Raw genomic sequence first — 23,111 nt, 5'->3', positions numbered from 1 at the left:
TAATCTTACTATTACGAATAATTTTTCTTTTTTCAAGATTTTAGTTTAAATATTTTCAAATCTCACTGCTCGGCGAATATAACAATTATGAGAATGCTAGCTTTTGCGATGTTTTCAGATTGAGTTTTACCCCACTTTGTACTAGAGGTAGAGTATCTTAGTGAAACTCATAAAATATCCATGTCATATCACATGTTCTCATCATGTTTCATAAATTTAATTCCCACTCCCCTCAATCACGTCACACTCACGCAGCTCCCCAACTCTCTGGGCACTCATTCTAAATCTTAATTTAATACAAGTGGCACTTTAGTAAATAAACTCTCATCCAACCCCAAAAAACTAACAACTCCAGTAATAGTAACACATTCCTTTCTCTTTTGAATTATCCGTTGGTGAAAGTTGAAACTTCACTTTTCTCAATATTCTCCCTTCCCTTCTTCTCTTCTTTTCCTTTCCTTTCCTTTTCTTTTCTCTTTCCCTTTTCTTTCTTCTTTATTTCCTTCAACATTTTCTCACCAACCAAACATTCTCACATTTTCACTCTCACCGGAGCTAGCATAGCATTAGCAATGGCAACTTCCGCCAATTCCTCCGGCGGTTCCTTGCCGTTGCTAAACAACCGAACCTCCGTCGCCGGTCTCAAACTCTACGTCTTAATCCTCATTTTCCTCTCAATCGTGATCGCAGTTACGATTTCTCTCCTCATTTTTCTCTGCATTCGCCGGAACCGAAACTCGAACAAGAGCGAAATGCGAGTGAAAGTGAAGCATAGCTCCGGCACAATTCCGCTCGTCTCTAAGGAGATCGTGGAGGTGATCAAGATCGGAAATGTTATTGGTGATGATTCGAAGATGCAGAAGCAAATGGAGTGTGAGATCGAAGTGAATAGTAGTGTGTCGGTGGAGTCTCCGTCTCCGTCGTCTTCGTCGGAGAATATAGGTTGGGGGCGGTGGTATGGTTTGAAGGAATTGGAGAATGCGACGGATGGATTTTCTGAAGGGAACGTGATCGGAGAAGGAGGTTACGGAATTGTGTTCAGAGGAATTCTTCATGACGGTTCTGTGGTTGCTGTCAAGAATCTTCTTAACAATAAGTATGTACTAAATCACATTTTCCATTTTCATTCTTCAGCTTAATTTTATTTCTGTTCTGTTCATTTTTTTATGGTTAATTTGCTTATAGTTAATAATTTGCTTACGTGTTAACTTCTAGCAAAAACAGTTACTATAATAAGGTGGTTAGGAATAGTTCTTCTTCTTTACTTTTTTTTTTATTACTTTTCTCTCTTTATATACTTTTACTTTTCTTATATTTATTTAGTAGTAGTATATTTATATTATTTATGATTTTTATATCTCAACTTTTTCTTTACATGGTAGTATATTAATATTGTCTTCCTCCCTAGAAAACTTTAGCATAATTATTATTATCACACACTATGAGTTATGTTTGCATAAATTGATGTCGGTCACTGTCATTGAACTTGGTATAGGGGTGAAGTATTAAAAAAAAAAACAAGAATTTCTTATTTTTGATGATTCACTAGCTCACTTGAAATTTGAGCTTGTGTAATTGCTAACACTTGAAATCTCCATGGTAAAATAAGAAATATTGGAAGAGAAGAAATTGTGCAGATTTTTATTTTACATACTTTGCTATACTATGAGTCTGTTAGGATTGACTTATTTAAACTTATTTACTAACATATATTCTTTGATATTGTTTGGGAGATCTTAACAAAACAATTTATGTCATTTTTCATAAACTTATTTACCTGGAAATATTGATAATGTTTTGCTCTGCTATGGTATATTAAAAGTTTACTAAACATTATTGTTGTATTGTAATTAAGGGGTCAAGCTCAGAAAGAGTTTAAGGTGGAGGTTGAAGCCATTGGAAAAGTGAGGCATAAGAATTTGGTTGGGTTAGTTGGATATTGTGCAGAAGGTGCTCAAAGGTAAATATTATGTTTACATGACTGTATTTCTTTTGATTTAAGGTCTTTCAAATGAAGACAATTCTTACATATGTTGTCTAAAGCGATTTCACTGACTATACAGGATGCTTGTTTATGAATATGTTGACAACGGAAATTTAGAGCAGTGGTTGCATGGTGATGTAGGACCTGTTAGTCCCTTGACTTGGGATATAAGAATGAAGATTGCAGTTGGCACTGCAAAAGGGTATGTTTGTTGAGTTCACTGTTTATTTTATTGATTTTATGTCTTAAAGTATCAGTATCACCCATGTTACCGTCAAATGTATTTACAACAGGCTAGCCTATTTGCACGAAGGCTTAGAACCCAAAGTCGTCCACCGAGATGTAAAATCCAGCAATATTCTTTTGGACAAAAAATGGAATGCCAGAGTATCAGATTTTGGACTTGCCAAGCTCTTAGGCTCTGGCAAAAGCTACGTTACAACCCGTGTAATGGGGACATTTGGGTTAGTTAGTTCTTTCTTTCTTAGACCTAAGTTATTTTGTAACAATCTCTTAACTGTGTATGAGTGATATTTTACTAAATAATTTCTTTCCACAAACAACTTTTCTGCAGATATGTTTCACCCGAGTATGCAAGCACGGGAATGCTTAATGAGAGCAGCGATGTATATAGTTTTGGGATTCTACTCATGGAGCTAGTTACAGGAAGAAGTCCCATTGATTATTCTAGACCACCTGCAGAGGTGAATCCATGATTTCTTTGTTACAGTATCCCATGATATTGTAACAAGTCTTATGCCTCTATTTGTTTAATGTGTTTCAGATGAACTTGGTTGATTGGTTCAAAGGAATGGTAGCAAGTCGTCGCGGCGATGAGCTAGTAGATCCTTTTATTGAGATTCAGCCCTCTCCAAGATCTCTGAAGCGTGCTTTGCTGGTTTGTCTGCGTTGCATAGATTTGGATGCCTATAAGCGACCAAAGATGGGTCAAATTATTCATATGCTCGAGGCAGATGATTTTCCTTTTCGTTCTGTAAGCCTTAAGTTTCAGCCTCTTCATATTATAAGACAGCACATAAGTTATGCGCACATACATAGTTTTGAAACTAAATGCCATATTCTAATGTCAATAACTCAATGCCATAAATTTTTGCTGACTCTTCATCCTTGTTGATAGGATCTTCGAACTAGGGAGAAAGATTATGTTCCCTCTCAGGCAGACGAATCGAAAAAGGTTCTGTATCAAACAAGGCACGTGGAGCCCGTATATAAAGAGAGCTGGAGATGATTGTCTGTTGAAATGGTCATGGCAGCCGTGGATTATGAATTACTTGTTCTAGTGATGTTCAACTTGTTATGAAAAAAGTCAGAAGCCATTATTGTGCATATTTTATACCACTTAGTTATATTTCTTTAGATCTTAATATATTTAGTTGTATTTCAGTATTTTGTGAATAAACGAGCCTTGTAAATATGTAATATCTCTCATGATAAATCAATTTTATCAGTCTTCATAAAGATGTTACTGCTGCAATATTGCTTATATTATTTATTCAATGATCTTGTATACCCACTACAATTTTTTACCTTACTATTTATACTATTAAGGTGTAATAAATTTGTAAAGTAAGCATCCTACCTCATCATAATCAATCAATAATCAATAATATAAGAAAATTAATTGTTTTTGAAAACTCTTTTCTACCATTCTCATTGATTTGGCCACATCTCCAAAATAGGGATAAATTAAGTCCAAAAGTTACTTTTTCCAACCAAACTATCACTTGAAAATGGATTTTCATTTAGTTATGCAATTTTAAACCTATTTTTTTCTTCACCAACCGGGTTTTTTCTCGCTTAGTTGAAAACCAACCTATTTTTTTCTTCACCAACCGGGTTTATCACTAAGAGTACTTCTCTCAATAGAATAACTCAGAAGCATATTTTATTCTCCTTTTAGGATAAAATGATAATCTTTAAAAACTTCTTAGATAATATATTTTTTCTCATAAAACTCACAAGAAAAAGAATATACATGTTTCTATCCAGCGAGGTATTTACCCTGCCTTAGACTTGGTCAGATCCATTAGAGTAGATCTTACAGTTTTGTAATAGTCTGATGTTGCACCATTTAGTGTAATATTTTTTACTTCATCTTCCTTGAACACCCAGTAAGAGAATAAACAACTAAATACTTGTGATAAACACAAATAGCAATTATTCTTAAATCCTCTCAAGAGCTCCATATATCTCATCAGAGATAAAACACCATTTTTATGATGACAATACCTTTGGATTTCACATAGTTAACTTACGTTTATCACAGAAGTCATTAGTCCTTTAGTGAGAAGATCATTACTAAAACTTAGATACTCCATTCAGTAATCTTCAGTCATCCAATGCCCTTAATTCCCCTTTCAATATCACCAAAACAAATAAAAACTGGTAGATTGAGACTACACAACCACCAGTTAAACACTTTTACTACAGTCAAGTGTCTGGAGAAGACGGAGTCACAATACCAATTATCTTAGATGAAGATCCAAGATAGGTATGGGAAATTAGGCAATTATTACTTCTCCAAGTTTTAACCACTGCTTGGTTAAACAATGCTGATTTTAACCTTAGAGAAGTTGAAAAAGAACCTGTTGCACTCCTCCTACCAGAAAGAAGATTTCTTCAGTGCAAGTATCTATATATAGCTAGAGTATCCAGATGTTTAGCACAACGTTACAACATTTTGACAACATACTTTACTCAACTTGCCTTTGATGAGAACAACCTTTTATCACATGAGTTCTTCTTGTTAATAATAGCTTGAATACCTACTTCCTTCTAGGTTTCCAATAATCTCTCCACTTGAGAAACTTACTTTGCCTGAGATATACTATCCTTACTGGCCTGATTAAGATACCAAGTATGAAAGTTGATAGAATTACCTCATCTTGTAGAAAAGAGATGGTAGACAAATATTTCTTCTCTTAGAATAAGATAAGAATTAGTCACCTCCAGTCTTCTTCATGGTTGACAACCTTTTATGCTGGATGCATAAATCTTAAATGAATCAGTTATCTTGTAAAGAAAGAAATCTTCAAAACAAAAATCCTTATTAGAAATCTATCTTCCAGTCATACCAGTAACATCCTTGGTAGATATAAAATCAGGAACACATCCCTCGTTTAAACCAAGAAATAATCAACACATACAGTTGTTCTTTGAGATAGGTAGGACATTCTGCTCCAAAAAGAATCCAAATTATTTACACTCACTTTAATGAATGTTTGACATTAATTAGATTCCACCTCTAGCTCCAGCTTCATCTAGAGTAACATAGACATGATAATGTTAGAACTAATGTTCATGACATTTGTCCAATCTTCTCCTTAAAAAACATAACTAGTAGGATTGCCTTCAAAGGAACATAAAAGCTATAAGAAGTTCTTCACAATAGATCAAAACACAAGTTTCTTCAAAGTTGGAAACAAAAAGAATGCTCTTTTTCATAAAAAAACTTTTCACTTTTATGTCAAAAAAATTTATTTGAAAATAGAGTACTCCTTCTTGGACCAGCCTCACATATGAATAGTTTTCTTCCAAACACACTTAGATATGCCTTTATGAGTGGACTTGAGAAATTTCCAAGTAATAAAAACATCAAGGTTAGAGATGCCTTATTCAGACTCTTCACTCCTGTCTTTCTTAGTATCAAAATTCTTCCAACCTAACAAACTTCAAAGTTTCACTGACTATTGATTTTCATAATGCTAACACCTTAGCTTTCAAAAATTGATTTAAATCTTTCTACCATGTTTTACAATTATAAAGGATGAAAATCCACATCCTATTTATTATATTATTATATTATTCAATTATTTATTATTATTTGTTTTTATTGTTTTATTTATATTTTATTTATATTTAACTATTTCTTTTCTTTTTAGTTTTTGCAGAGATATAAAGATTTCATGGATGGAAAATTATTAAATCGCACGCTCTATTATATCAGTATTATAATACTCTTTAATTTGTTGTTGGTGGTGGTGCTACATCATTTATAAGCATGACATGGATGAAGGAATTGCAATTTGCATATGAAATCAAGAGATATTTAATATTTTTATTTAATCAATTTAATATGTTTTTAATTATTTTCTATTGTTTGTATTTTTTTCTCTTATGTTATATCTACTTTATGGTTTTTTCCCTCATTTTTTAAATTTTAGTGTAAATATATATTGTTATCCTTTTTAAACATACAAGCAATTAAATTATTTTTAATTTCTTTTTTTTATTGTTTTATCTATGTATTAAATTAAAATAGAAGACCATATATTTTTATCGGATCAAGATCAAATATAAATTGAAATAATTTAAAATTATTAAAATGTAAAGTAAAAAAGAACAACAACAAATTGAATTATTAAAATTATGATTTATTATGATAACAAATAACTCAAGTTATTAAAATTATTACAAACTCATAATTTATTATGATATACTACCTATAATATCTACATTTGTTTTTTTTAAATCATTGGTTGTTAAGTAGTATATAGATTTTTTTTATACTAATAGCAACGAAAATATTTTAAATATGTTTTACTCTATTAATTTTACTATATTTAATCTATGATTTATTTTTAACCTATAGTTTAAACTATTAATTTAAACTATAATATTTATTATTCATTTAATAAAACTCATCCGCACGATGTACGGGTGGACGTTTAATCCTATTAGTTAAAGTTGTTAAGTCTCTTCATAATTTTGGAGTCAAAATTAAGGGTAATTTTATAATTTCATAATTTTAATTTTATTTATGTATTTTATTAGCTAACTCTTTTCTTTTTTATTAATTTTATTATTATTTTATTTAATTATTGTTTAAACATACCCATGTTTCTTAAAACTTAACCACCATCGTCCTAAACTTAACTACCATCTTCGTTTTATATATACCTTTTTGGCAAATTTTTTGATAGCTATGAGTTTAAGTTGGGTACCAGTACCCTTAGTGTAAATTGTATTTAAATTTTAATTTATTTTAAAATAAAATAAAATATAAGAGTGACGTGGCATTGAATTCCTCTATTTGATTGGTTGGAGGTACGGGTACTCAACTAAACTCAAAGGTACCAGAATATTTACCTAAATTTTTTGCACGTATTATAAAACCAACCTAACCACCCCACCAAAAAATTTATTGTATTTTATTAGTTAATTAGTAGAAAGAAACTAACTTTCTTTCACTAATTTCTTATATTTATTTAATTATTTTCTAATTATTTAATAAAATTAATTTTCCCAAACAAACTTTTTAATTTTGAAATTAAATAATAAAAGAAACTTTTTTTCAATAAATTCTGATATTTACTTTACTATTAATTTAATTAAATCAAAGTTTCTTCCTCTAACTTCTTTATTTATTATTATTCTGAGTAAAAGTAAACTTTATCCTGGAAACTTATAATAAACATTACGTCTTATATTTTTTTAATTTTATTTTTATAATCATTTAACAAAAATTAACATTTTATCACTAATTTCTTATTTTTAAAATATATTAATAAAAGCAACACTTTTTAGTTATTTTTTTATATTTATTTTACTTATTTAATTAAAACTAACTTTCTTCCATAAACTTCTATAATTTTTTTTTATTTCCGAAAAATTTACTTTAACTTGAAAACTTATAATAAATACTATTTTATAAATTTTATTTTATTTTATAAATTTTATTTTATTTTATTTAAGGTTACTTTATTTATATTTATACTTTGGCATTACTTTAGTATTTTTTTTATGAGTGATGCTATAGTGTGCGAAATATTTCATCAACGAAAGCAACGAATATGTATGTAGCTTTACATTCTTTCTATTGACTAAATATTTATTATTTTAAATCAAATATTAATTATAATAAATGAAAAAAATATAAAACAACTGCATGGTTGAATACACGGTCGTGTGGTTTCCACGAAAAATACTGTCGTAACATTTAGCATTATTCTTTTTTTATATTCATTTATTGTATTTAATATATATTAAATATTGAGTGACTTATAAACTCTCTGACTAACTCTTAATTAAAGGTGAAAATAAGATAGATCGAACCTTATAAATACTGAGTTTAACCTATAATAAATTTATTTAAACATGTAATTAATTATTATTCATATTATTATAATTTTATATAATAAGATTTTAATGTACGGGTCAACATACTAATATAAACAATGCCATGTTAGGGGGCACGTCACAAAATTAGACGTCAAGCAAATAAAATTGTAATTTCTAGATTTCCCTAGGGACCCTTGACTGGCCACGTTACAGAAAAGATTCTCTCTTGTTGTCTACGTAGCAGTCCACATGGATTTTTCATTTTAATTTTAATTTTTTTAAAATTTCACTTGGAAAATATATATTTTTTTAAATACTTAAAAAAAAAATTAATTTTATTTTTAAAAATTTATTTTTTAATAATTTTATTACTGTTTTTATTATGAATACCTAAGAGCTTTGGCTAATATGCTTAAGGATTCACTTATGCACCATGCATAAGCTACATAAGTCATTGGATCATGTTTTTAATCCAGTATTGAGTATTGAGTATTAAGTGGTGAATATTGAGTATTGAGTAATAACAGTTGATGTATAGAATTTGATCCAAGGGTACATAATGATCTATACATGGTGCATAGATTTTTATCTATGCACGGTAACTGCACCCCCTTGTAATATTAGCGAATTTTTATTTACCTCTCATAATAAAAGCAGTAACAAAATTATTTAAAAAAATTAATTTTCTTTGAAAAAAATTTAAGAAAAAAATTTATTCCACGTGAAATTATAAAATAATTAAATAAAAAAAGAAAAATTCATGTGGACTGCCACGTAGGCAGCAAGAGAGAATCTTTGTTGCATGTGACAGTCAGGGGGATATTTGAAGGAATTTGAACATTGCAAGGAAGGGATTGCAAATTTTTTTTTATCAGAGACTAAAAATAAAACTCGCTAACATTTCAGGGGATTTTTTATATTTAACCCAAATAATCCAAACAAAAGTTAAATAGATAAATTGAAAGGCTGAATTTTTTTAAAAAGATGACTCAAAGTTTTAGAAAATTAAAATAAGTAAGCTAAAAGTGAATTTAAATCTATTTTTTTTATTATCATCTGATTTTTATTTCTATTTTTAATACTAATAAAATTTTTATTCCCAATTTCAAAAGAAAGGTATTTTTATTTTCATATCCAATACTAATACAATTAACCAGAAACTTATCTTTCTTCCATGCATGGTTCAATTAAAAAAAAAAGTAGTAGGTTCTCACAATTTTATTGTCATTTCACAACACAGTTTCAAAATTTTAGTGCAAATTCTTCCATCTTACAACGCTTCTTTTGAGTATGAAATCTTTTTGTGTGCATGTTAATGATAAAAAACAAAATAATTTCCTTTTTTTCTTATCTATTTTGTATTTATTAAAAATAAAATAAAAGTTGACTTAAATTGATATCAAATTTCATATTAATCTATATATTAGAGTTTCTAGATAAAAAATTTAATTAGAGTTTTTAGATAAAATAAATTAATTAGAATTTCTAGATAAAAAATTTAATTAGAGCTTCTAGATAAAAACAAATTAATTAGAATTTTTAAATAAAACAAATTAAAAATATAATAAAATTTGACTTACATTGATATCAAATTACATAAGTGACTCATCTTTTCGGTATATATATAGGTGTGCCTCTGTTGATACAATCTAAATAAAAATATATAGTGCAAACCAAAAAAAGAAAAGAAAAATGGGTAGTGAGAATGAGGTCCCAATTTTGGACTTCAGTGAGAGCATTAGAGTGAAGTTAGCAGAAGGGGGTGAAGGATGGAAAGAAATGAGCAAGAAAGTGAAAGAAGCATTTGAGAGTCATGGTTGCTTTCTCATAAGGTGTGATGATATCTCAAATGATTTACATGATGAATTTTTTGCAAACGTGAAATCATTGTTTGATTTACCTGAAGAAACTAAGAAGAAGTTCTATAGCCCAAGGGCTTATAGGGGATACACTGCAAAAACTCGTGTTATTCCCTATTCTGAAAGCTTTGGAATTGATAATGATCGTAATCCAGAAACGGCTCTACAAGACTTCATTCATCTCATGTGGCCTGAAGGAAATCCAACTCTTAAGTAATTAATATTTTATTTTGTTAACATATATCATACACCCACAACACATGTATAAATTTGCTAGGCATGTAGGACTTTTGATTATATAATTTCACTTACATATTATAAATTATATTCTTAATTTACATTAGCATGTTTAGTTTCAAGTTAATTTATTAATTGGTTGTATAATGTGAAAAATCGGTGATATATATGCAGTGCGGCGCTAAGTTCCTATACTTCAAAAGCTCGTGAACTAAGTTCACTTATCTTGAAATTGGTTGTGGAAGCCTTTGAACTTCCACAACATTACAACTTAGATGTTGAAGAGTTGAATCGCTACAATGATGCACGAATGACTAAGTACTCAACTTCTGAAGAGACCAAAGGTTCTGATATTGGCTTGGTAACTCACACCGATAAAGGAACCATTTCCTTCATAAGTGACAATGGAGTCCAAGGTCTGCAGTTGCTACCCAAAACAGGCAATTGGGTTGACGTAAATATTCCCACCAATGGATTTGTGGTAGTTGTTGGTGATATATTGCAGGTAATGAATATAAACTTAGAATAGAGAAATTCATTTATAATTTTATAAAATTTATAAAAATTCATTAAAATTTAGAATGAGTTTAATTTGAATGCTTAATACAGGCATGGACTAATGGGAGACTTGAGGCAGCCACACACAGAGTGGTTGCAAAGGATGAAGTGAGATATGCATTTGTATTTTTTGCAGTGCCAAGGGAAGGTATCATCATTGATGGGCCATCTGAGCTTGTGGATGATGAAAACTACCCTCGCCGCTACCGTCCATTTAACTATGATGAGTATGTCCATTATCAACATTCAACTGGAACACAAGAGTCTCCATTGGAAAAGTTTGCTGGAATTTGATCCTTTATTATTATTATATGCAAGTCAATTTCTCTCGTTGTAATAAAGCCAAAGTATTTGGATGGACTCATCTTTAAATAAACAAGTTTGTTGCCTTCATATATTCAAAAATTAAGTAATGTTCTTGTGAATTGCAATCTTGTTTATAATCTTATACTACTAGCATATAGATATATAATGTGCATGATTTTTTTCGGACATTCAATTTTATTTTCTGTTCTATATAGAAAATAAACTAATAAATAAAAGGTTTAATATTGATATAAATAAAAGAAAGGTGAAATTGGAAAAAGAATTGTTTACACGATTCATTATCATTTTCTTTATATATATTTTATATAAATAATTAAATTTCTTGATTGGATGAATAATAATTAAAATATAAGTTGAGTTATATATATATATATATATTAAAAAATCCGTGCGAATAATTGATCTGTACTTCAAATAAACGGTACATCTGATTCTCTAACTTCAATTATATAAAATAGAAGGAAAAGAAAAATTTAAAAGATAACATCAAAATTAATAACCTACAGTAGATATTTTATAGATACGTTCACATTTACTTGTAAGAGTATTAACAATGGAGTAAAAAATGATTTCTACAGTGAATTAATATATATGTTCATATGTATTAATAAATTTAATATTTTACTAGTTTAAAACTTTTAATTTAATTAACAAAGAGATTAATAAATGAAAGGACAGTGAAGGTTAAAAATATATTAATTTATACAAATTAAGTAGTCTCGGTAAGTAAAAAGTATATTTTATTAGAAAAGAATAAAAGAAATAAGTAAGTAGTCATCTACCTTTGCGTTTGTACGAGTCACACATTATCCTTATAAATAATAAATAAATATAATAGAGTGATGATTAAAATATATATATATATATATATAATTTTAATATTTCATAAATATTAAGTTGTATTTTAGGTATAATATGGACCAAAATGAAACTTTTTAAAGTTAATTCCGGGTCACACATCAATTTAAAAATATTTATACAATTGAGATAGTTATAATATAATATAAATAATACTTAAATTAAAAAGATGTAATTTGTTAGTAGAGAAAACTTATATTTTGGAAAAACTCTAAATGCATTTTTTTTTTAAATAACACTTAAGTTAAAATGTTAAAACATTATTAGGTATAGTAAAAACTCATATATGAATTTATAAAAATATTTATTACACACATAAAAAACAGTGGTCTAATATCATATTTTATTCAATAAAAAATAAAAAATAAAAAACTTATTATTATTGCTATTATTATTATTATTATTATTATTATTATTATTATTATTATTATTATTATTATTATTATTATTATTATTATTATTATTATTATTATTATTACAATTTTATTGATGGCGATTTTAGTGAAATTTTTGTAAGAGAATTCTAGAATATTATCTTCCGTAAAAATAATTTTTAACTTAAGTGTTATTTAAAAAAAAAAAATACATTTAGAGTTTTTTCAAAATATAAGTTTTCTTTCTCTACTAAGAAATTACATCTTTTTAATTTAAATAGTATTTATATTATATTATAATTATCTCAATAGGTTGTATAATTATTTTTAAATTAATTTTTATTTTGTATATTTTATCATTATTATGCATACAGTGATCAAATAGAAAGAATTTTTCTTTAAAATTAAAATTATAGTAATTTCGTTTTAAAAAATAAACTTATAATTAGTAAATTATTATAAATAATATAAATTGAATTTTTTAATATCAAAAACTCAAAATTGAATGAAAAAAAAAGGGAGAAAGAGATAAAAAAATTAAAAATTTCGCTTTGGGAAATAATTTATATTGATTAAAACAAATTATATAGAAGTATATTTTTTAAAAGAGCAAGCTTGAAAAAGATGTCTTCTTTTGATGTCTATGTTCAGGTATTGGTTCTCCAGCTCTTCAAATCTCGCATAATGTATTTGTTAGAGAAGATAGAATTGAAAATGAGAATGAGAGAAGGGTACAAAAATTAGAAGAAGAAAATGCAACAAATAATTAAATAATATAAAGAAGAACATGGAAGATAAGAATGAGAAATAAAAATGATAAGTAACATAAGTATTTGTTTACTTACCTTTAATTTTGCTAGTTAGATTTGATATAGAGAAGAGTTTTCAGTTTTCCTGCAAACAAAAAATACATTTGTTAGAGAGAGAGAAGAAAATGCAAAAGAAAAGTGAATGATATTGAAATTTGAAATGGAGGAAATATAATAATTTTGAGTATATGAAAAGTGTATGAAATAGGTTAATAGATTGTATTGTAGTGTATATAGTGTATGAGAATGGACTAAAATAGCCTTCAAATTTCTAAAGAATATTGAATTTTGTGAATGGGGTGGTGTTGTTGTTAGCTCTTGTGTTTTAGGATTGGCAGTAATTTTTATAAAATAAATAAAAGCAGGAATAATATAATGTAAATTATAATATAGAAGAACATGTACAATAAGAAGTCCCACTGAAATGCTAAAACATGTTATGTTGAAGTATTTCAACATCTGGAATAACATGTCACATGGGATGTCACGACATCATGCCTAAGCTGGAGTGAAGAGTTTTAGTTGAATCTGTTATGATTTAACTATTACAGAAGAGTGCAGAATATTCCTGAATATTGTGTAAATCATATAAGGCATGATTTATTTAAAAGGTCCAAAGAATCAATCAGAATATTCGAAAAATATAGAGTTTCTAAATATGGAGACATTTTAGGAAGCTAAAGATTGAAGGTCTTGTTTGTAGCAGAAGTTACTACTTATTTGTAACAGCAAATATGATGCGATTAGAAACCCAAGTCCAGTTGGGTATAGGTTATGTTTAAGCTATTAATATAACGAGTTGTAACCTAGGTCGATAAGGATTGAAGATGTAGAATCCTAGGGTTTGGAAGGGTGAGCCTCTCGGGTTGGGGGAAGGTCACCATGTCTGTCTCGAAGCTATGAAGCAAGAGACATATTGTTCCCCTTGAAGCCCGTATGCAAAAGGTGTATTGTTCTTGGAGGAAGATTTTAAGCAACTCCAAGTTAGTGTTCTTAGTCAAGAGGCTTGACTAGGTATTGTCTTGTAAGTGTGTCTTTTGGTTGTTGTTTAAATAGTTGTTACTGGGTTGTAACAGTTAGGTATCACTAAGGAGTGAGCGGAGGTTCTTTTGTCTTGGATGGGTTTCTAAGATAAAGGTTTCATTGGGCAGTGACTAGGTAAACCGGAGGTTGTTTATCTGTAAACCGGGGGTTGTTTGCATAAAATAGTACTACTGATAGTGGAATCTTCTTCTTGGCTTGGTAGCCCTCAAGTAGAAGCTCTTCCACATACATTTTCACTGCAATTAATACTCTTTAACGGGACACCTTCTATCCACCACTCGTGGGGAGTACTTTTAATACAAGTCAGTCTGATCCCTTCACTCGAAACCAACGGCTCATGATACCACTGTTGGAGGCTACTCGAGGGATCAACGATGGAACACTTTTAACTTGGGAAACACCTTTGTGAGAGACATGTCACATACTCACCCTTAACCTTAAGGTTGTAGGTGGACAAGTGATGTTTCTTCCACATAGGTGTGTTTCTCAAAGGAATGTCCCTCAAAGATAAATATGCTCCCCGTTTGACCCCCCCTCATTGTTGCGCCAACAAATAGTATCAGAGCTTGGTTCAACTTTGTGGGGGAGCGGAAGGTGGATCTGGTGTAGGATCTTATTATAGGATGTGGGTGACTCACATTTGTGGGGAAGAATATTAGGTGCAAATGTGAGCGATTAAAGTCCCATATTGTCTATGAGGGGATATCAATTATTTTATAGCACTCTGAAACCCATTGCTATGCCCCTTCTGCATGTTAATGAAGGGATATCAATTATTTTACAGCACTCTAAAAGCACATGAATTCACTTCTTGTTAAAGATGATATATTTTGGAAGCAACAGGAAAAGGAACACTGGTACACAGATGGGGATAGGAATATTCGATTTTATTATGCCGCAACAACTTCAAAAATAAATTTAACATTATAACATCTTTGACATATTCAAATGGGAAAGTATGTACTTCAAATGGTGGTATGTGCATGATTGCAAAAGATTATTTTATGGAGTTATTTAAAAAAAAAATTGAGTTAACGAGAGCATGTTCTTCATGCATTGAGTTCTACCATCTTTGAAGGAGATAATGATATGTTGAATGCTTAAGGATGCCATTTTTTCTATGCAGGCTAACAAATGTCCTAATCTAGATGGTTTCAATCCAGAATTCTATCAGCATTTCTATGACTTATGGTCCCGAAATTTTTTGTTATTGTTGTTCATGGATGGAATCTGGTGTTTGTCCAAAAAGTCTCAACATGACTAACATTTCTTTAATTCGAAAAGGTGAAGTTCATATTTCCATGAAGGATTGGAGAACGGTTGCGGTTTGTAATGTTTTGTTCAAAGTAATAGCTAAAGTACTTGTTAATCGACTTAAAAAAGGTATGGACAAGTGCATCTCGGAAAACCAACTTGCATATGTTCCAGATAGATATATTCTTGACAATGATATGACAGCTATTGAAGTGGTTCATCATATGATGGCTAAAACAAGAGGCAAAGTTAGAGAGGTGGCTCTTAAACTTGATATTAGCAAAGCTTATGACCGAATTGATTGGGATCATCTTAGGGATGTTCCCATAACAATGGGTTTCAGTCATATGTGAATAGGATGGATTATGCTTTATGTGGAAACTGTGGGTTATTATGTGACTGTGAATGGTGTTATGGTAGGACCTATTGTTTTGGGTCATGGTTTAAAGCAAGGAAATTAATTATTTCTGTATCTTTTCATTCCATATTTTGAATGTCTCTCAACACTCATTATAAAATCTTAAGCTAGGGGGATACATGGCATCAAAATTTGTAAGAATGCTTTTATTACATCTCATTTTTTATTTGTTGATGATCGTTTCTTTTTCTTTCGAGCAGGTGTGAATGAAGCGAATGTGTTGAAAAATGTTCTTGAAACTTATGAAGAAGCCTCGAGATAAGCCATTAATCTTCAAAAGTCAGAAATATTATGTAGCAGAAATGTCTCAAATAATGTCAAGGGGGTAGCTGATATTCTAGGGGTTCAGCAAGTTTTAGGAATAGGCAAATATCCAGGTCTTTTTTCCGTGATTGAAAGAAGTAGAAAATTCACATTTTAGATTATTAAGCAAAGAGTTTTGCTCCATACTCGGGATGCATGCTAGGACGCGGTCTGGACTGAACCATGGACGGAAAGATATCTACAAAAGTCAACCGAGGACTACCCTTTGGGCAGCGTTCGATACACTAGTCAGATGGCAAGAGGAAGCCGTGTATATAAGAAGGTCGCGTACCTAGGGCACCTGAGTGGTCACAACACAGCTCGGATGTAATTCCTAGTCATTAAGCACAACCCGGTTGTAACTGCTGCTTAAATATGTCATTGATTGGCTTGATCATAAAGACGTAGGAACGTTTGTAACGGAGAGAAGTCCCAAAGACGCCTCTTTAATGAGGTTCTAAGGACTATACTAAGGCTATAAAAAGGGACTCCCACCAAAGGGTTAAGAAAGACACCTCTCTTGGAACAAAGTGTACAGTACACTGCTTTCAAATCCCCTAAGTCAATCACAACATCATTGTGTTCCATAACTTCCCTTACTTCTAAGGGCAAGCTCTACCTACCTTAAGTTTTTACACAAGAACAAGTTTGGAACAAAGATAAATTTTTGGAGTAATGAGTGCCTTTCTCAAGCATGAAGGGAGACTCTTATTAAATATGTTCTTCAATTTATTCCTTCTTATGTCATGTGTATTTTCTTATAGGTAGGGGTGCAATAGGACTCAAGCTAAGGATATTCATTGGTTGTCTTAGGATTGTTTTATTTATACATAAGAATGATGGAGGCATGAGTTTCAAAAAATTTAAGCACCTTCAACTATGTTATGCTTAGTAAACAAGCTTGGAAGTTTATGACTAGTCCAATTAATTTGATCACACATTTATTCATAGCTAAATATTTTTTCATATGTGATTTTTTCGAGTCAACTATTTGTCATAACCACAATCATGTATGGAGAAGTATTTAGAGTTCTAAGTTTGTTGTGCAAGGAGGTTATAAGTTGATTATTAGATTGGGAGAATATATTCTGGTTTGGGGACACAATTGGTTGTATGATAATTCATTGTTGGAGAATCATTGGTGATCCATGCAGATAGTAGAAAAATTTAAAGCTCTCTGATTTGATGGATACATATGGTAAATGATGGAATTCTAATTTGATTCATAATCTTGTTGGAGAATTAGAAGCGGAAAAATTTCTTAAAACTTTCTTTTTTGAAGTAGTTTAGGTGGACAAAATAGTGTGGAAGTTTGAAAAAAATGACATGCATATAGTTCGTAGTACCTATTGTTATTATGTAGAAGTGGCTATTGAAAAAAACCATCTTAGGGTCCGTGAGAATTGGCATCTCCTTTGGAAAATTAAAACCCCTCCAAGGGTAAAAAAAATTCTTTGGCGTCTTTGTAAGGACTGTAAGCCAACTAGAAAGTGATTGATAGATAAAGGTGTTCAGTGCCCGACCTATTGTGGTGCTTGTGGAGAAAGATTAGAAGATGATAAGTACCTTGTCTTTTATTGTCCAAAAAGTATTGTGTGTTGGGAACTAGTAAGATTATGGTATATTATTCAATAGGTGGCGAGAGATAATATCTTATTCACATCTATTGTTTTCTCTCTTTTCCAGAGGTCAAAACCAACAAACTATGGTATCAACCATTATTTGGAGTATTTGGAAGGGTAGGGATAATCATATTTGGAATCATATTGAAGAGTCGGTGAAAACAATTTATGATCGTGCCCCTTACCCCGCTATCAGGATGGAGAAATGCTCAATATCTCCAAGCGAGAAGCTCTATCCAAAATGAAACACATATGACTTGAGAAAGCCTTATGCGGGTAGTCTCAAATGTAACATAGACACATCTTTCTCAACGAATTTTAACAATGTAAGTATAGGTATTTGTGTTCGAGATGAAGAAAGGAAATTTGTGGTAGCTCGAACAGAGTGGATGTCACTTATTATCGAGGTTGATACAAAAGAGACTTTAGGCCTTCTAGCAGCCATCAAATAGATGCATTAGTTCAATTTGGATGAAGTGAATTTTTAAGTAGACTAAAAAATGGTAACGGATAAAGTGAATAACCAAATATTAAAATTGTAAGAGTTTTGGGAGATTATCACAAAAATATAAACACTTATTTTAAGAACGCTCGTATAAATCTCATTAGGAGACAACCTAATTAGGAGACAATCTAGTGAAAATGTCCAACCTTTTACAAAGATGACTCATTCTCTCATTAATTTTTATTGATATATTCAAAAGTTTCTTATTAATTAATTACTCTGTAAATTACGTTTCTTACAAAAAAAAAAAAAAAACATAGGGAATAGTATAGTAGAACAATAACACGTCAAACATGAATGCACTTTAAGCATTTGGACTGAGTAAGTTACTCTTGACTTACACCCTCTTTCTACCGTTATTACAATTCTTCATTTTGTCTTCCCATCCGTTATTTTATTTCTTCCCCTTAAAAACAGTAAACCTTTTTGTTTTCACCTTTTAAGCTACCTTTATAACACCATCATCCATTCCTTCCGATTACAATTACAACATTATTACTACTAGTAACTCTAATCCAAGCCATGTCTCCTTCGTTCCTTCTTCTCCTTACTCTATTCGCAATTGCAGGTTACTTTCTTCTTCTTTTCTTTTCTAACCATTAGTAACACTATAACACTACTATCATTCTTTTCAAATAAAAAAATTTAACACTATTTTATGTGGCCACACCTATACTGATCGAAATTTGAAAAGCTTTTACACGACCGCAACGAGACCGTTTTTTAAAACCCGGTGTTACTTTCTTTAATGGAAATTTTCTTGGGAAAGTGCGGAAACTAACTTTCTTTAACTTTTTTTCATATTCTTGCAGACTCGCAGTCCTTCATCGGAGTTAACTACGGTCAGATCGCCAACAATCTTCCAGCACCGGAAGTCTCAGCTAAACTTCTCCAATCCACCACCATCGGGAAAGTTCGTATTTACGGCGCCGATCCTGCCATCATAAAATCTCTTGCTAACACCGGCATCGGAATTGTCATCGGAACCGCTAACAGCGATATTCCGATTCTCGCTTCTGATCAAAACGCAGCAAAACAGTGGGTGAACACGAACGTCTTGCCTTATTACCCTGCCAGTAACATCATTCTGATCACCGTCGGTAACGAGGTTTTAACCTCCGGTGATCAGGGACTTGTGACACAGCTCGTGCCGGCAATTCGAAATGTCCAAACTGCACTCAGCTCGGTGTCGCTTGGCGGAAAGGTGAAGGTGTCCACCGTGCATTCCATGGCGGTGTTGTCTCGCTCGGATCCACCTTCTTCCGGATCTTTTAACCCGGGTTTACAAAACACACTGAATCAGTTATTAGCGTTTCTGAAGGATAATAAATCACCGTTTGCGGTTAACCCGTATCCGTTTTTCGCTTATCAGAGTGACCCGAGACCCGAAACGCTTGCGTTTTGTTTATTTCAACCTAATTCGGGTCGGGTTGATTCGGGTAACGGAAAGCTTTATACGAATATGTTCGATGCTCAGGTACGCGATGTCTCTTCTTTTTCCTTTTTCCAAATTGAATCTTTTTTTTTCTTTGTTTAATTAATTGATTAATTAATGTTCTTAAATGAAAAGTTTACGTGAGAGTATCGAAGAGACAAGCTTTCTGTTTTTCCACATTACATTCGCACGTGTTGCCAGAATTACGAAGAGTCTAATATTCCTTTTTGGTCTTTTTTTTTTTGTTGTGATAACGATCATGATAAATGTGTAATTAAACAAAAATTATTATATAGAATTAATTAATGAAAAAAATTGCGCACATGCACTTTATTTTTACGTTTCTACATACTTTGGAATATGAAGAGGCCTCATTAGTCATAAATTATTCCAAAATATGTTTTGTTTGAGATTAGATGACTTAAACTCTTCTTATTGAACTTGTGGAAATGTTAGATGTGGACATAAAGCAAACAAATACTACTATTTGTTTAGTAGTCTAGTGTAACCCTAGTTTCAAATAAGAAATGAAATTATTCTTATCTATCTATAATTGAGAATGCTGTCTTCTGTTTCATTTGTTTGGTTTTCCACCGAAAAATAATGAGTCCATAGATGATTATTACATGTCATGAACTTTGATTGTAGACAGGCTGGCACACATAAAGTGGTCACAAATATAACCAATCCTTCCAAACTTTCAATAATTGTTTAGACATAGTAAAGAAAATAGACCCATAGTAATACTAGTAGTAAACAATATGGTAATAATGGTAGGTAGACCCTTACCCTTTTTTCATCTCATTGAATAAAGAGGTAGACAAGTTTCCAATAGAAGTATTAGTACTATTACTCTCCAAATTAACACCCTAGTTTTTGTCCACTTGTACATCTGATTTTTGGTAAATTGGAGAAACAAGGTATTTAACTTTCTTGATGATTTTTTTGAGCAGGTTGATGCTGTGCACTCTGCTCTAAGTGCAATGAAGTACGATGACATTGAGATTGTGGTTGCTGAAACAGGATGGCCTTCTAGTGGGGACAGTCATGAAGTAGGACCAAGTGTTGAAAATGCCAAGGCCTATAATGGAAACCTTATTACTCATCTTAGATCATTAGTTGGTACACCTTTGATACCTGGAAAGTCTGTAGACACTTACATTTTTGCACTCTATGATGAAAACCTCAAATCCGGCCCGGGATCCGAACGCGCCTTTGGCCTCTTCAAAACTGATCTTACCATGTCATATGATGTCGGCTTGGCCAAATCTAGCCAACAGGTGAGCAAATCACTATTCTTTAAGTCATTAGTCATATAATGTTCGTTTCTAATTCGGTCGCTGAGTGTCGTATATTATTGTTCACAGAAACCACCGCCAACTAGTCCAGTTACTCCAACACCTAGCACTACATGGTGTATTCCAAAAGCAGGAGTTTCTGATGCTCAATTGCAGGCTAATATTGATTATGCATGTAGCCAAGGGTTAGATTGTAGACCAATACAACCAGGAGGGGTATGTTTTGATCCCAACACATTACAATCCCATGCTGCTTATGTAATGAATCTCTATTACCAAACATTTGGTAGAAATCAATGGAACTGTGATTTCTCTCAAACAGCAACACTCACATCCCAAAATCCAAGTAAATTTTTTCTCTTGACACTTTTTTCCTTCGTGATTAAGTCTTTGTTTCAATGATGCTTTTCTTTGTAGGTTACCAATAAAAAAAACATCATAAATTTTGTTGTCTAACTCGATTTTCCTTCTTTTCTTTGTAGGTTACAATGCTTGCAATTATATTGGTGGGAGTACCTGAAAATCAGATGTTTCAGTTTGACCATAGTTAATAAATTTTGTCTAAATAAAGTATTAATTTTAATTTTAGTTTTAGTTTTAATCAACAAGTAAGGGCTTATCCTCGGCCCTTTTTTATTTATAACCTTTTAATTTAGTATGGCTTTAGTTGTAAAGGTATTTCGATTCTGCCTTATTCTATTTCTTAATAATATTTGGGTTTTGTGTATGCTGCTCTATAATGTGTGATTGGCAATCCATTATTCATAGATTATAGATCTATTAGCATAAATCCACTTTGAATCACTCAAGGTCTCTTCCTTCTTAACAGGTTTGGATTGATGGTGATCTGTCTTCATTGTCACAGAACATCTCACAATATTGGAGTCTTTGAGGCAAACCTCTTTGCCTAGTTGGCCTTCGTACATTCTTATCATTCTGGGCTTCGACATGCGGCACTTATGCACTTCCCGTTTTTGCATAATCTGAAATTTTGATGGTGTAACCGGTTACAGGCTGTTGGTAACCAATTATAGACTACTTGCTCATAACCAGTTACAGTATGTTGTGTTTGCTTCAATTCATCAACCAATACTTATCGGATGATCATAATCCTTCTATTTGCAGTATCAAACAACTTGTAACCTCCAATAGGGTGATAGCCTACAAGTATAATTATCTCTTCCTTATCATCCAACTTCTTTCTAAGTTGTCCTGGAACATCTTGATACGCTACGAAATCGAGAACTCTCAAATGGTTCAGATTCGATTTGAATCTGGACCAAGCCTCTTTCGGTGTTATTTTTTCAAGCTTCTTTATAGGACACCTATTCAACAAATGGGCAGCTATGAATACCACTTCTCCCCATAACTCTTTCAAAAAGTTCTTCCCCTTTAACATTCTTCTCACCATGTTCACAATCGATCAATTTTGTCTTTCAGCAACATTGTTTTGTTGCGGTGTATAAGATGATACTACCTTATGTACTGTCCCTTCTTGATCATAAAAGTTCTCAAGTCATTTGAGACATATTTTCCTCCACCATCTGTTTTGAGAATTTTGAGCTTGTGATCGTTTTCCCTTTCAACCATGGACTTGAACTTCTTAAACATTTCAAATACATCATCCTTTATCTTGATTAGGCATGTCCATAACTTTCTACTATAATCGTTGATAAATATGACAAAATATCTATTGCCACCAAACAAATTAACTTGCATCAACCCACACACATCGAGATACACCTTAAGGCAATGCTTAGTTTTATAACTTGCATCATTTTTAATTTACCTTTGTGTTGCTTCTCTTGCACACACGTTTCACAAATTCCAGCCGGTATGTTGAAGAATGGAAACCTAATTACCATTTCGTTCTTTTGTAATGCATTACAATCTCAAAAATTAAAATACCCAAGACGATAGTGTCATATTCACTCTTCTCAACTTGCAACTATAGCAAGACACCTATGCTTCATGACCTTCAGCTCAACCTTGAAAGTTCTATTGACATGTATAAGAGATTTAAGGATAAAAACCCAGTTTGCATCCATAACGCGCAATGTCTTATTTTCCATGTAAATCTTATAACCCTTCTCAAGCAATCACGCAATGCTTAAAAAGCTACAATTGATTCCAAGAATGTACAAT

At 31.3% G+C, this 23,111-nt stretch overlaps 3 protein-coding genes across 3 annotated transcripts; all 3 read left to right on the top strand.

The window, feature by feature from the left end:
- Positions 1-383: 383 nt before the first annotated feature.
- LOC131654970 (probable receptor-like serine/threonine-protein kinase At4g34500) lies at positions 384-3,465 on the top strand. Its single transcript, XM_058924889.1, has 7 exons — positions 384-1,096; positions 1,856-1,960; positions 2,064-2,186; positions 2,278-2,448; positions 2,559-2,688; positions 2,769-2,978; positions 3,123-3,465. Exons 1-7 carry the CDS (start codon positions 573-575, stop codon positions 3,231-3,233), a joined length of 1,374 nt encoding a protein of 457 aa, XP_058780872.1. The 5' UTR covers positions 384-572; the 3' UTR covers positions 3,234-3,465.
- A 6,272-nt stretch (positions 3,466-9,737) lies between these two features.
- LOC131654969 (probable 2-oxoglutarate-dependent dioxygenase AOP1) lies at positions 9,738-11,121 on the top strand. Its single transcript, XM_058924888.1, has 3 exons — positions 9,738-10,137; positions 10,336-10,666; positions 10,771-11,121. Exons 1-3 carry the CDS (start codon positions 9,758-9,760, stop codon positions 11,011-11,013), a joined length of 954 nt encoding a protein of 317 aa, XP_058780871.1. The 5' UTR covers positions 9,738-9,757; the 3' UTR covers positions 11,014-11,121.
- A 7,448-nt stretch (positions 11,122-18,569) lies between these two features.
- LOC131660391 (glucan endo-1,3-beta-D-glucosidase-like) lies at positions 18,570-21,733 on the top strand. Its single transcript, XM_058929635.1, has 5 exons — positions 18,570-18,801; positions 19,046-19,710; positions 20,622-20,948; positions 21,036-21,312; positions 21,449-21,733. The coding sequence occupies exons 1-5, from the start codon at positions 18,756-18,758 to the stop codon at positions 21,484-21,486; spliced, it is 1,353 nt and encodes a 450-aa protein (XP_058785618.1). The 5' UTR covers positions 18,570-18,755; the 3' UTR covers positions 21,487-21,733.
- The last annotated feature ends 1,378 nt before the right edge of the window (positions 21,734-23,111 follow it).

The sequence above is a fragment of the Vicia villosa genome, linkage group LG3 (genome assembly GCF_029867415.1).
Source record: "Vicia villosa cultivar HV-30 ecotype Madison, WI linkage group LG3, Vvil1.0, whole genome shotgun sequence".
NCBI classification, from domain to species: Eukaryota; Viridiplantae; Streptophyta; class Magnoliopsida; order Fabales; family Fabaceae; genus Vicia; species Vicia villosa.
The sequence above is the reverse complement of the archived record's forward strand: the minus strand, read 5'-3'. Positions and strand labels throughout refer to the sequence as shown.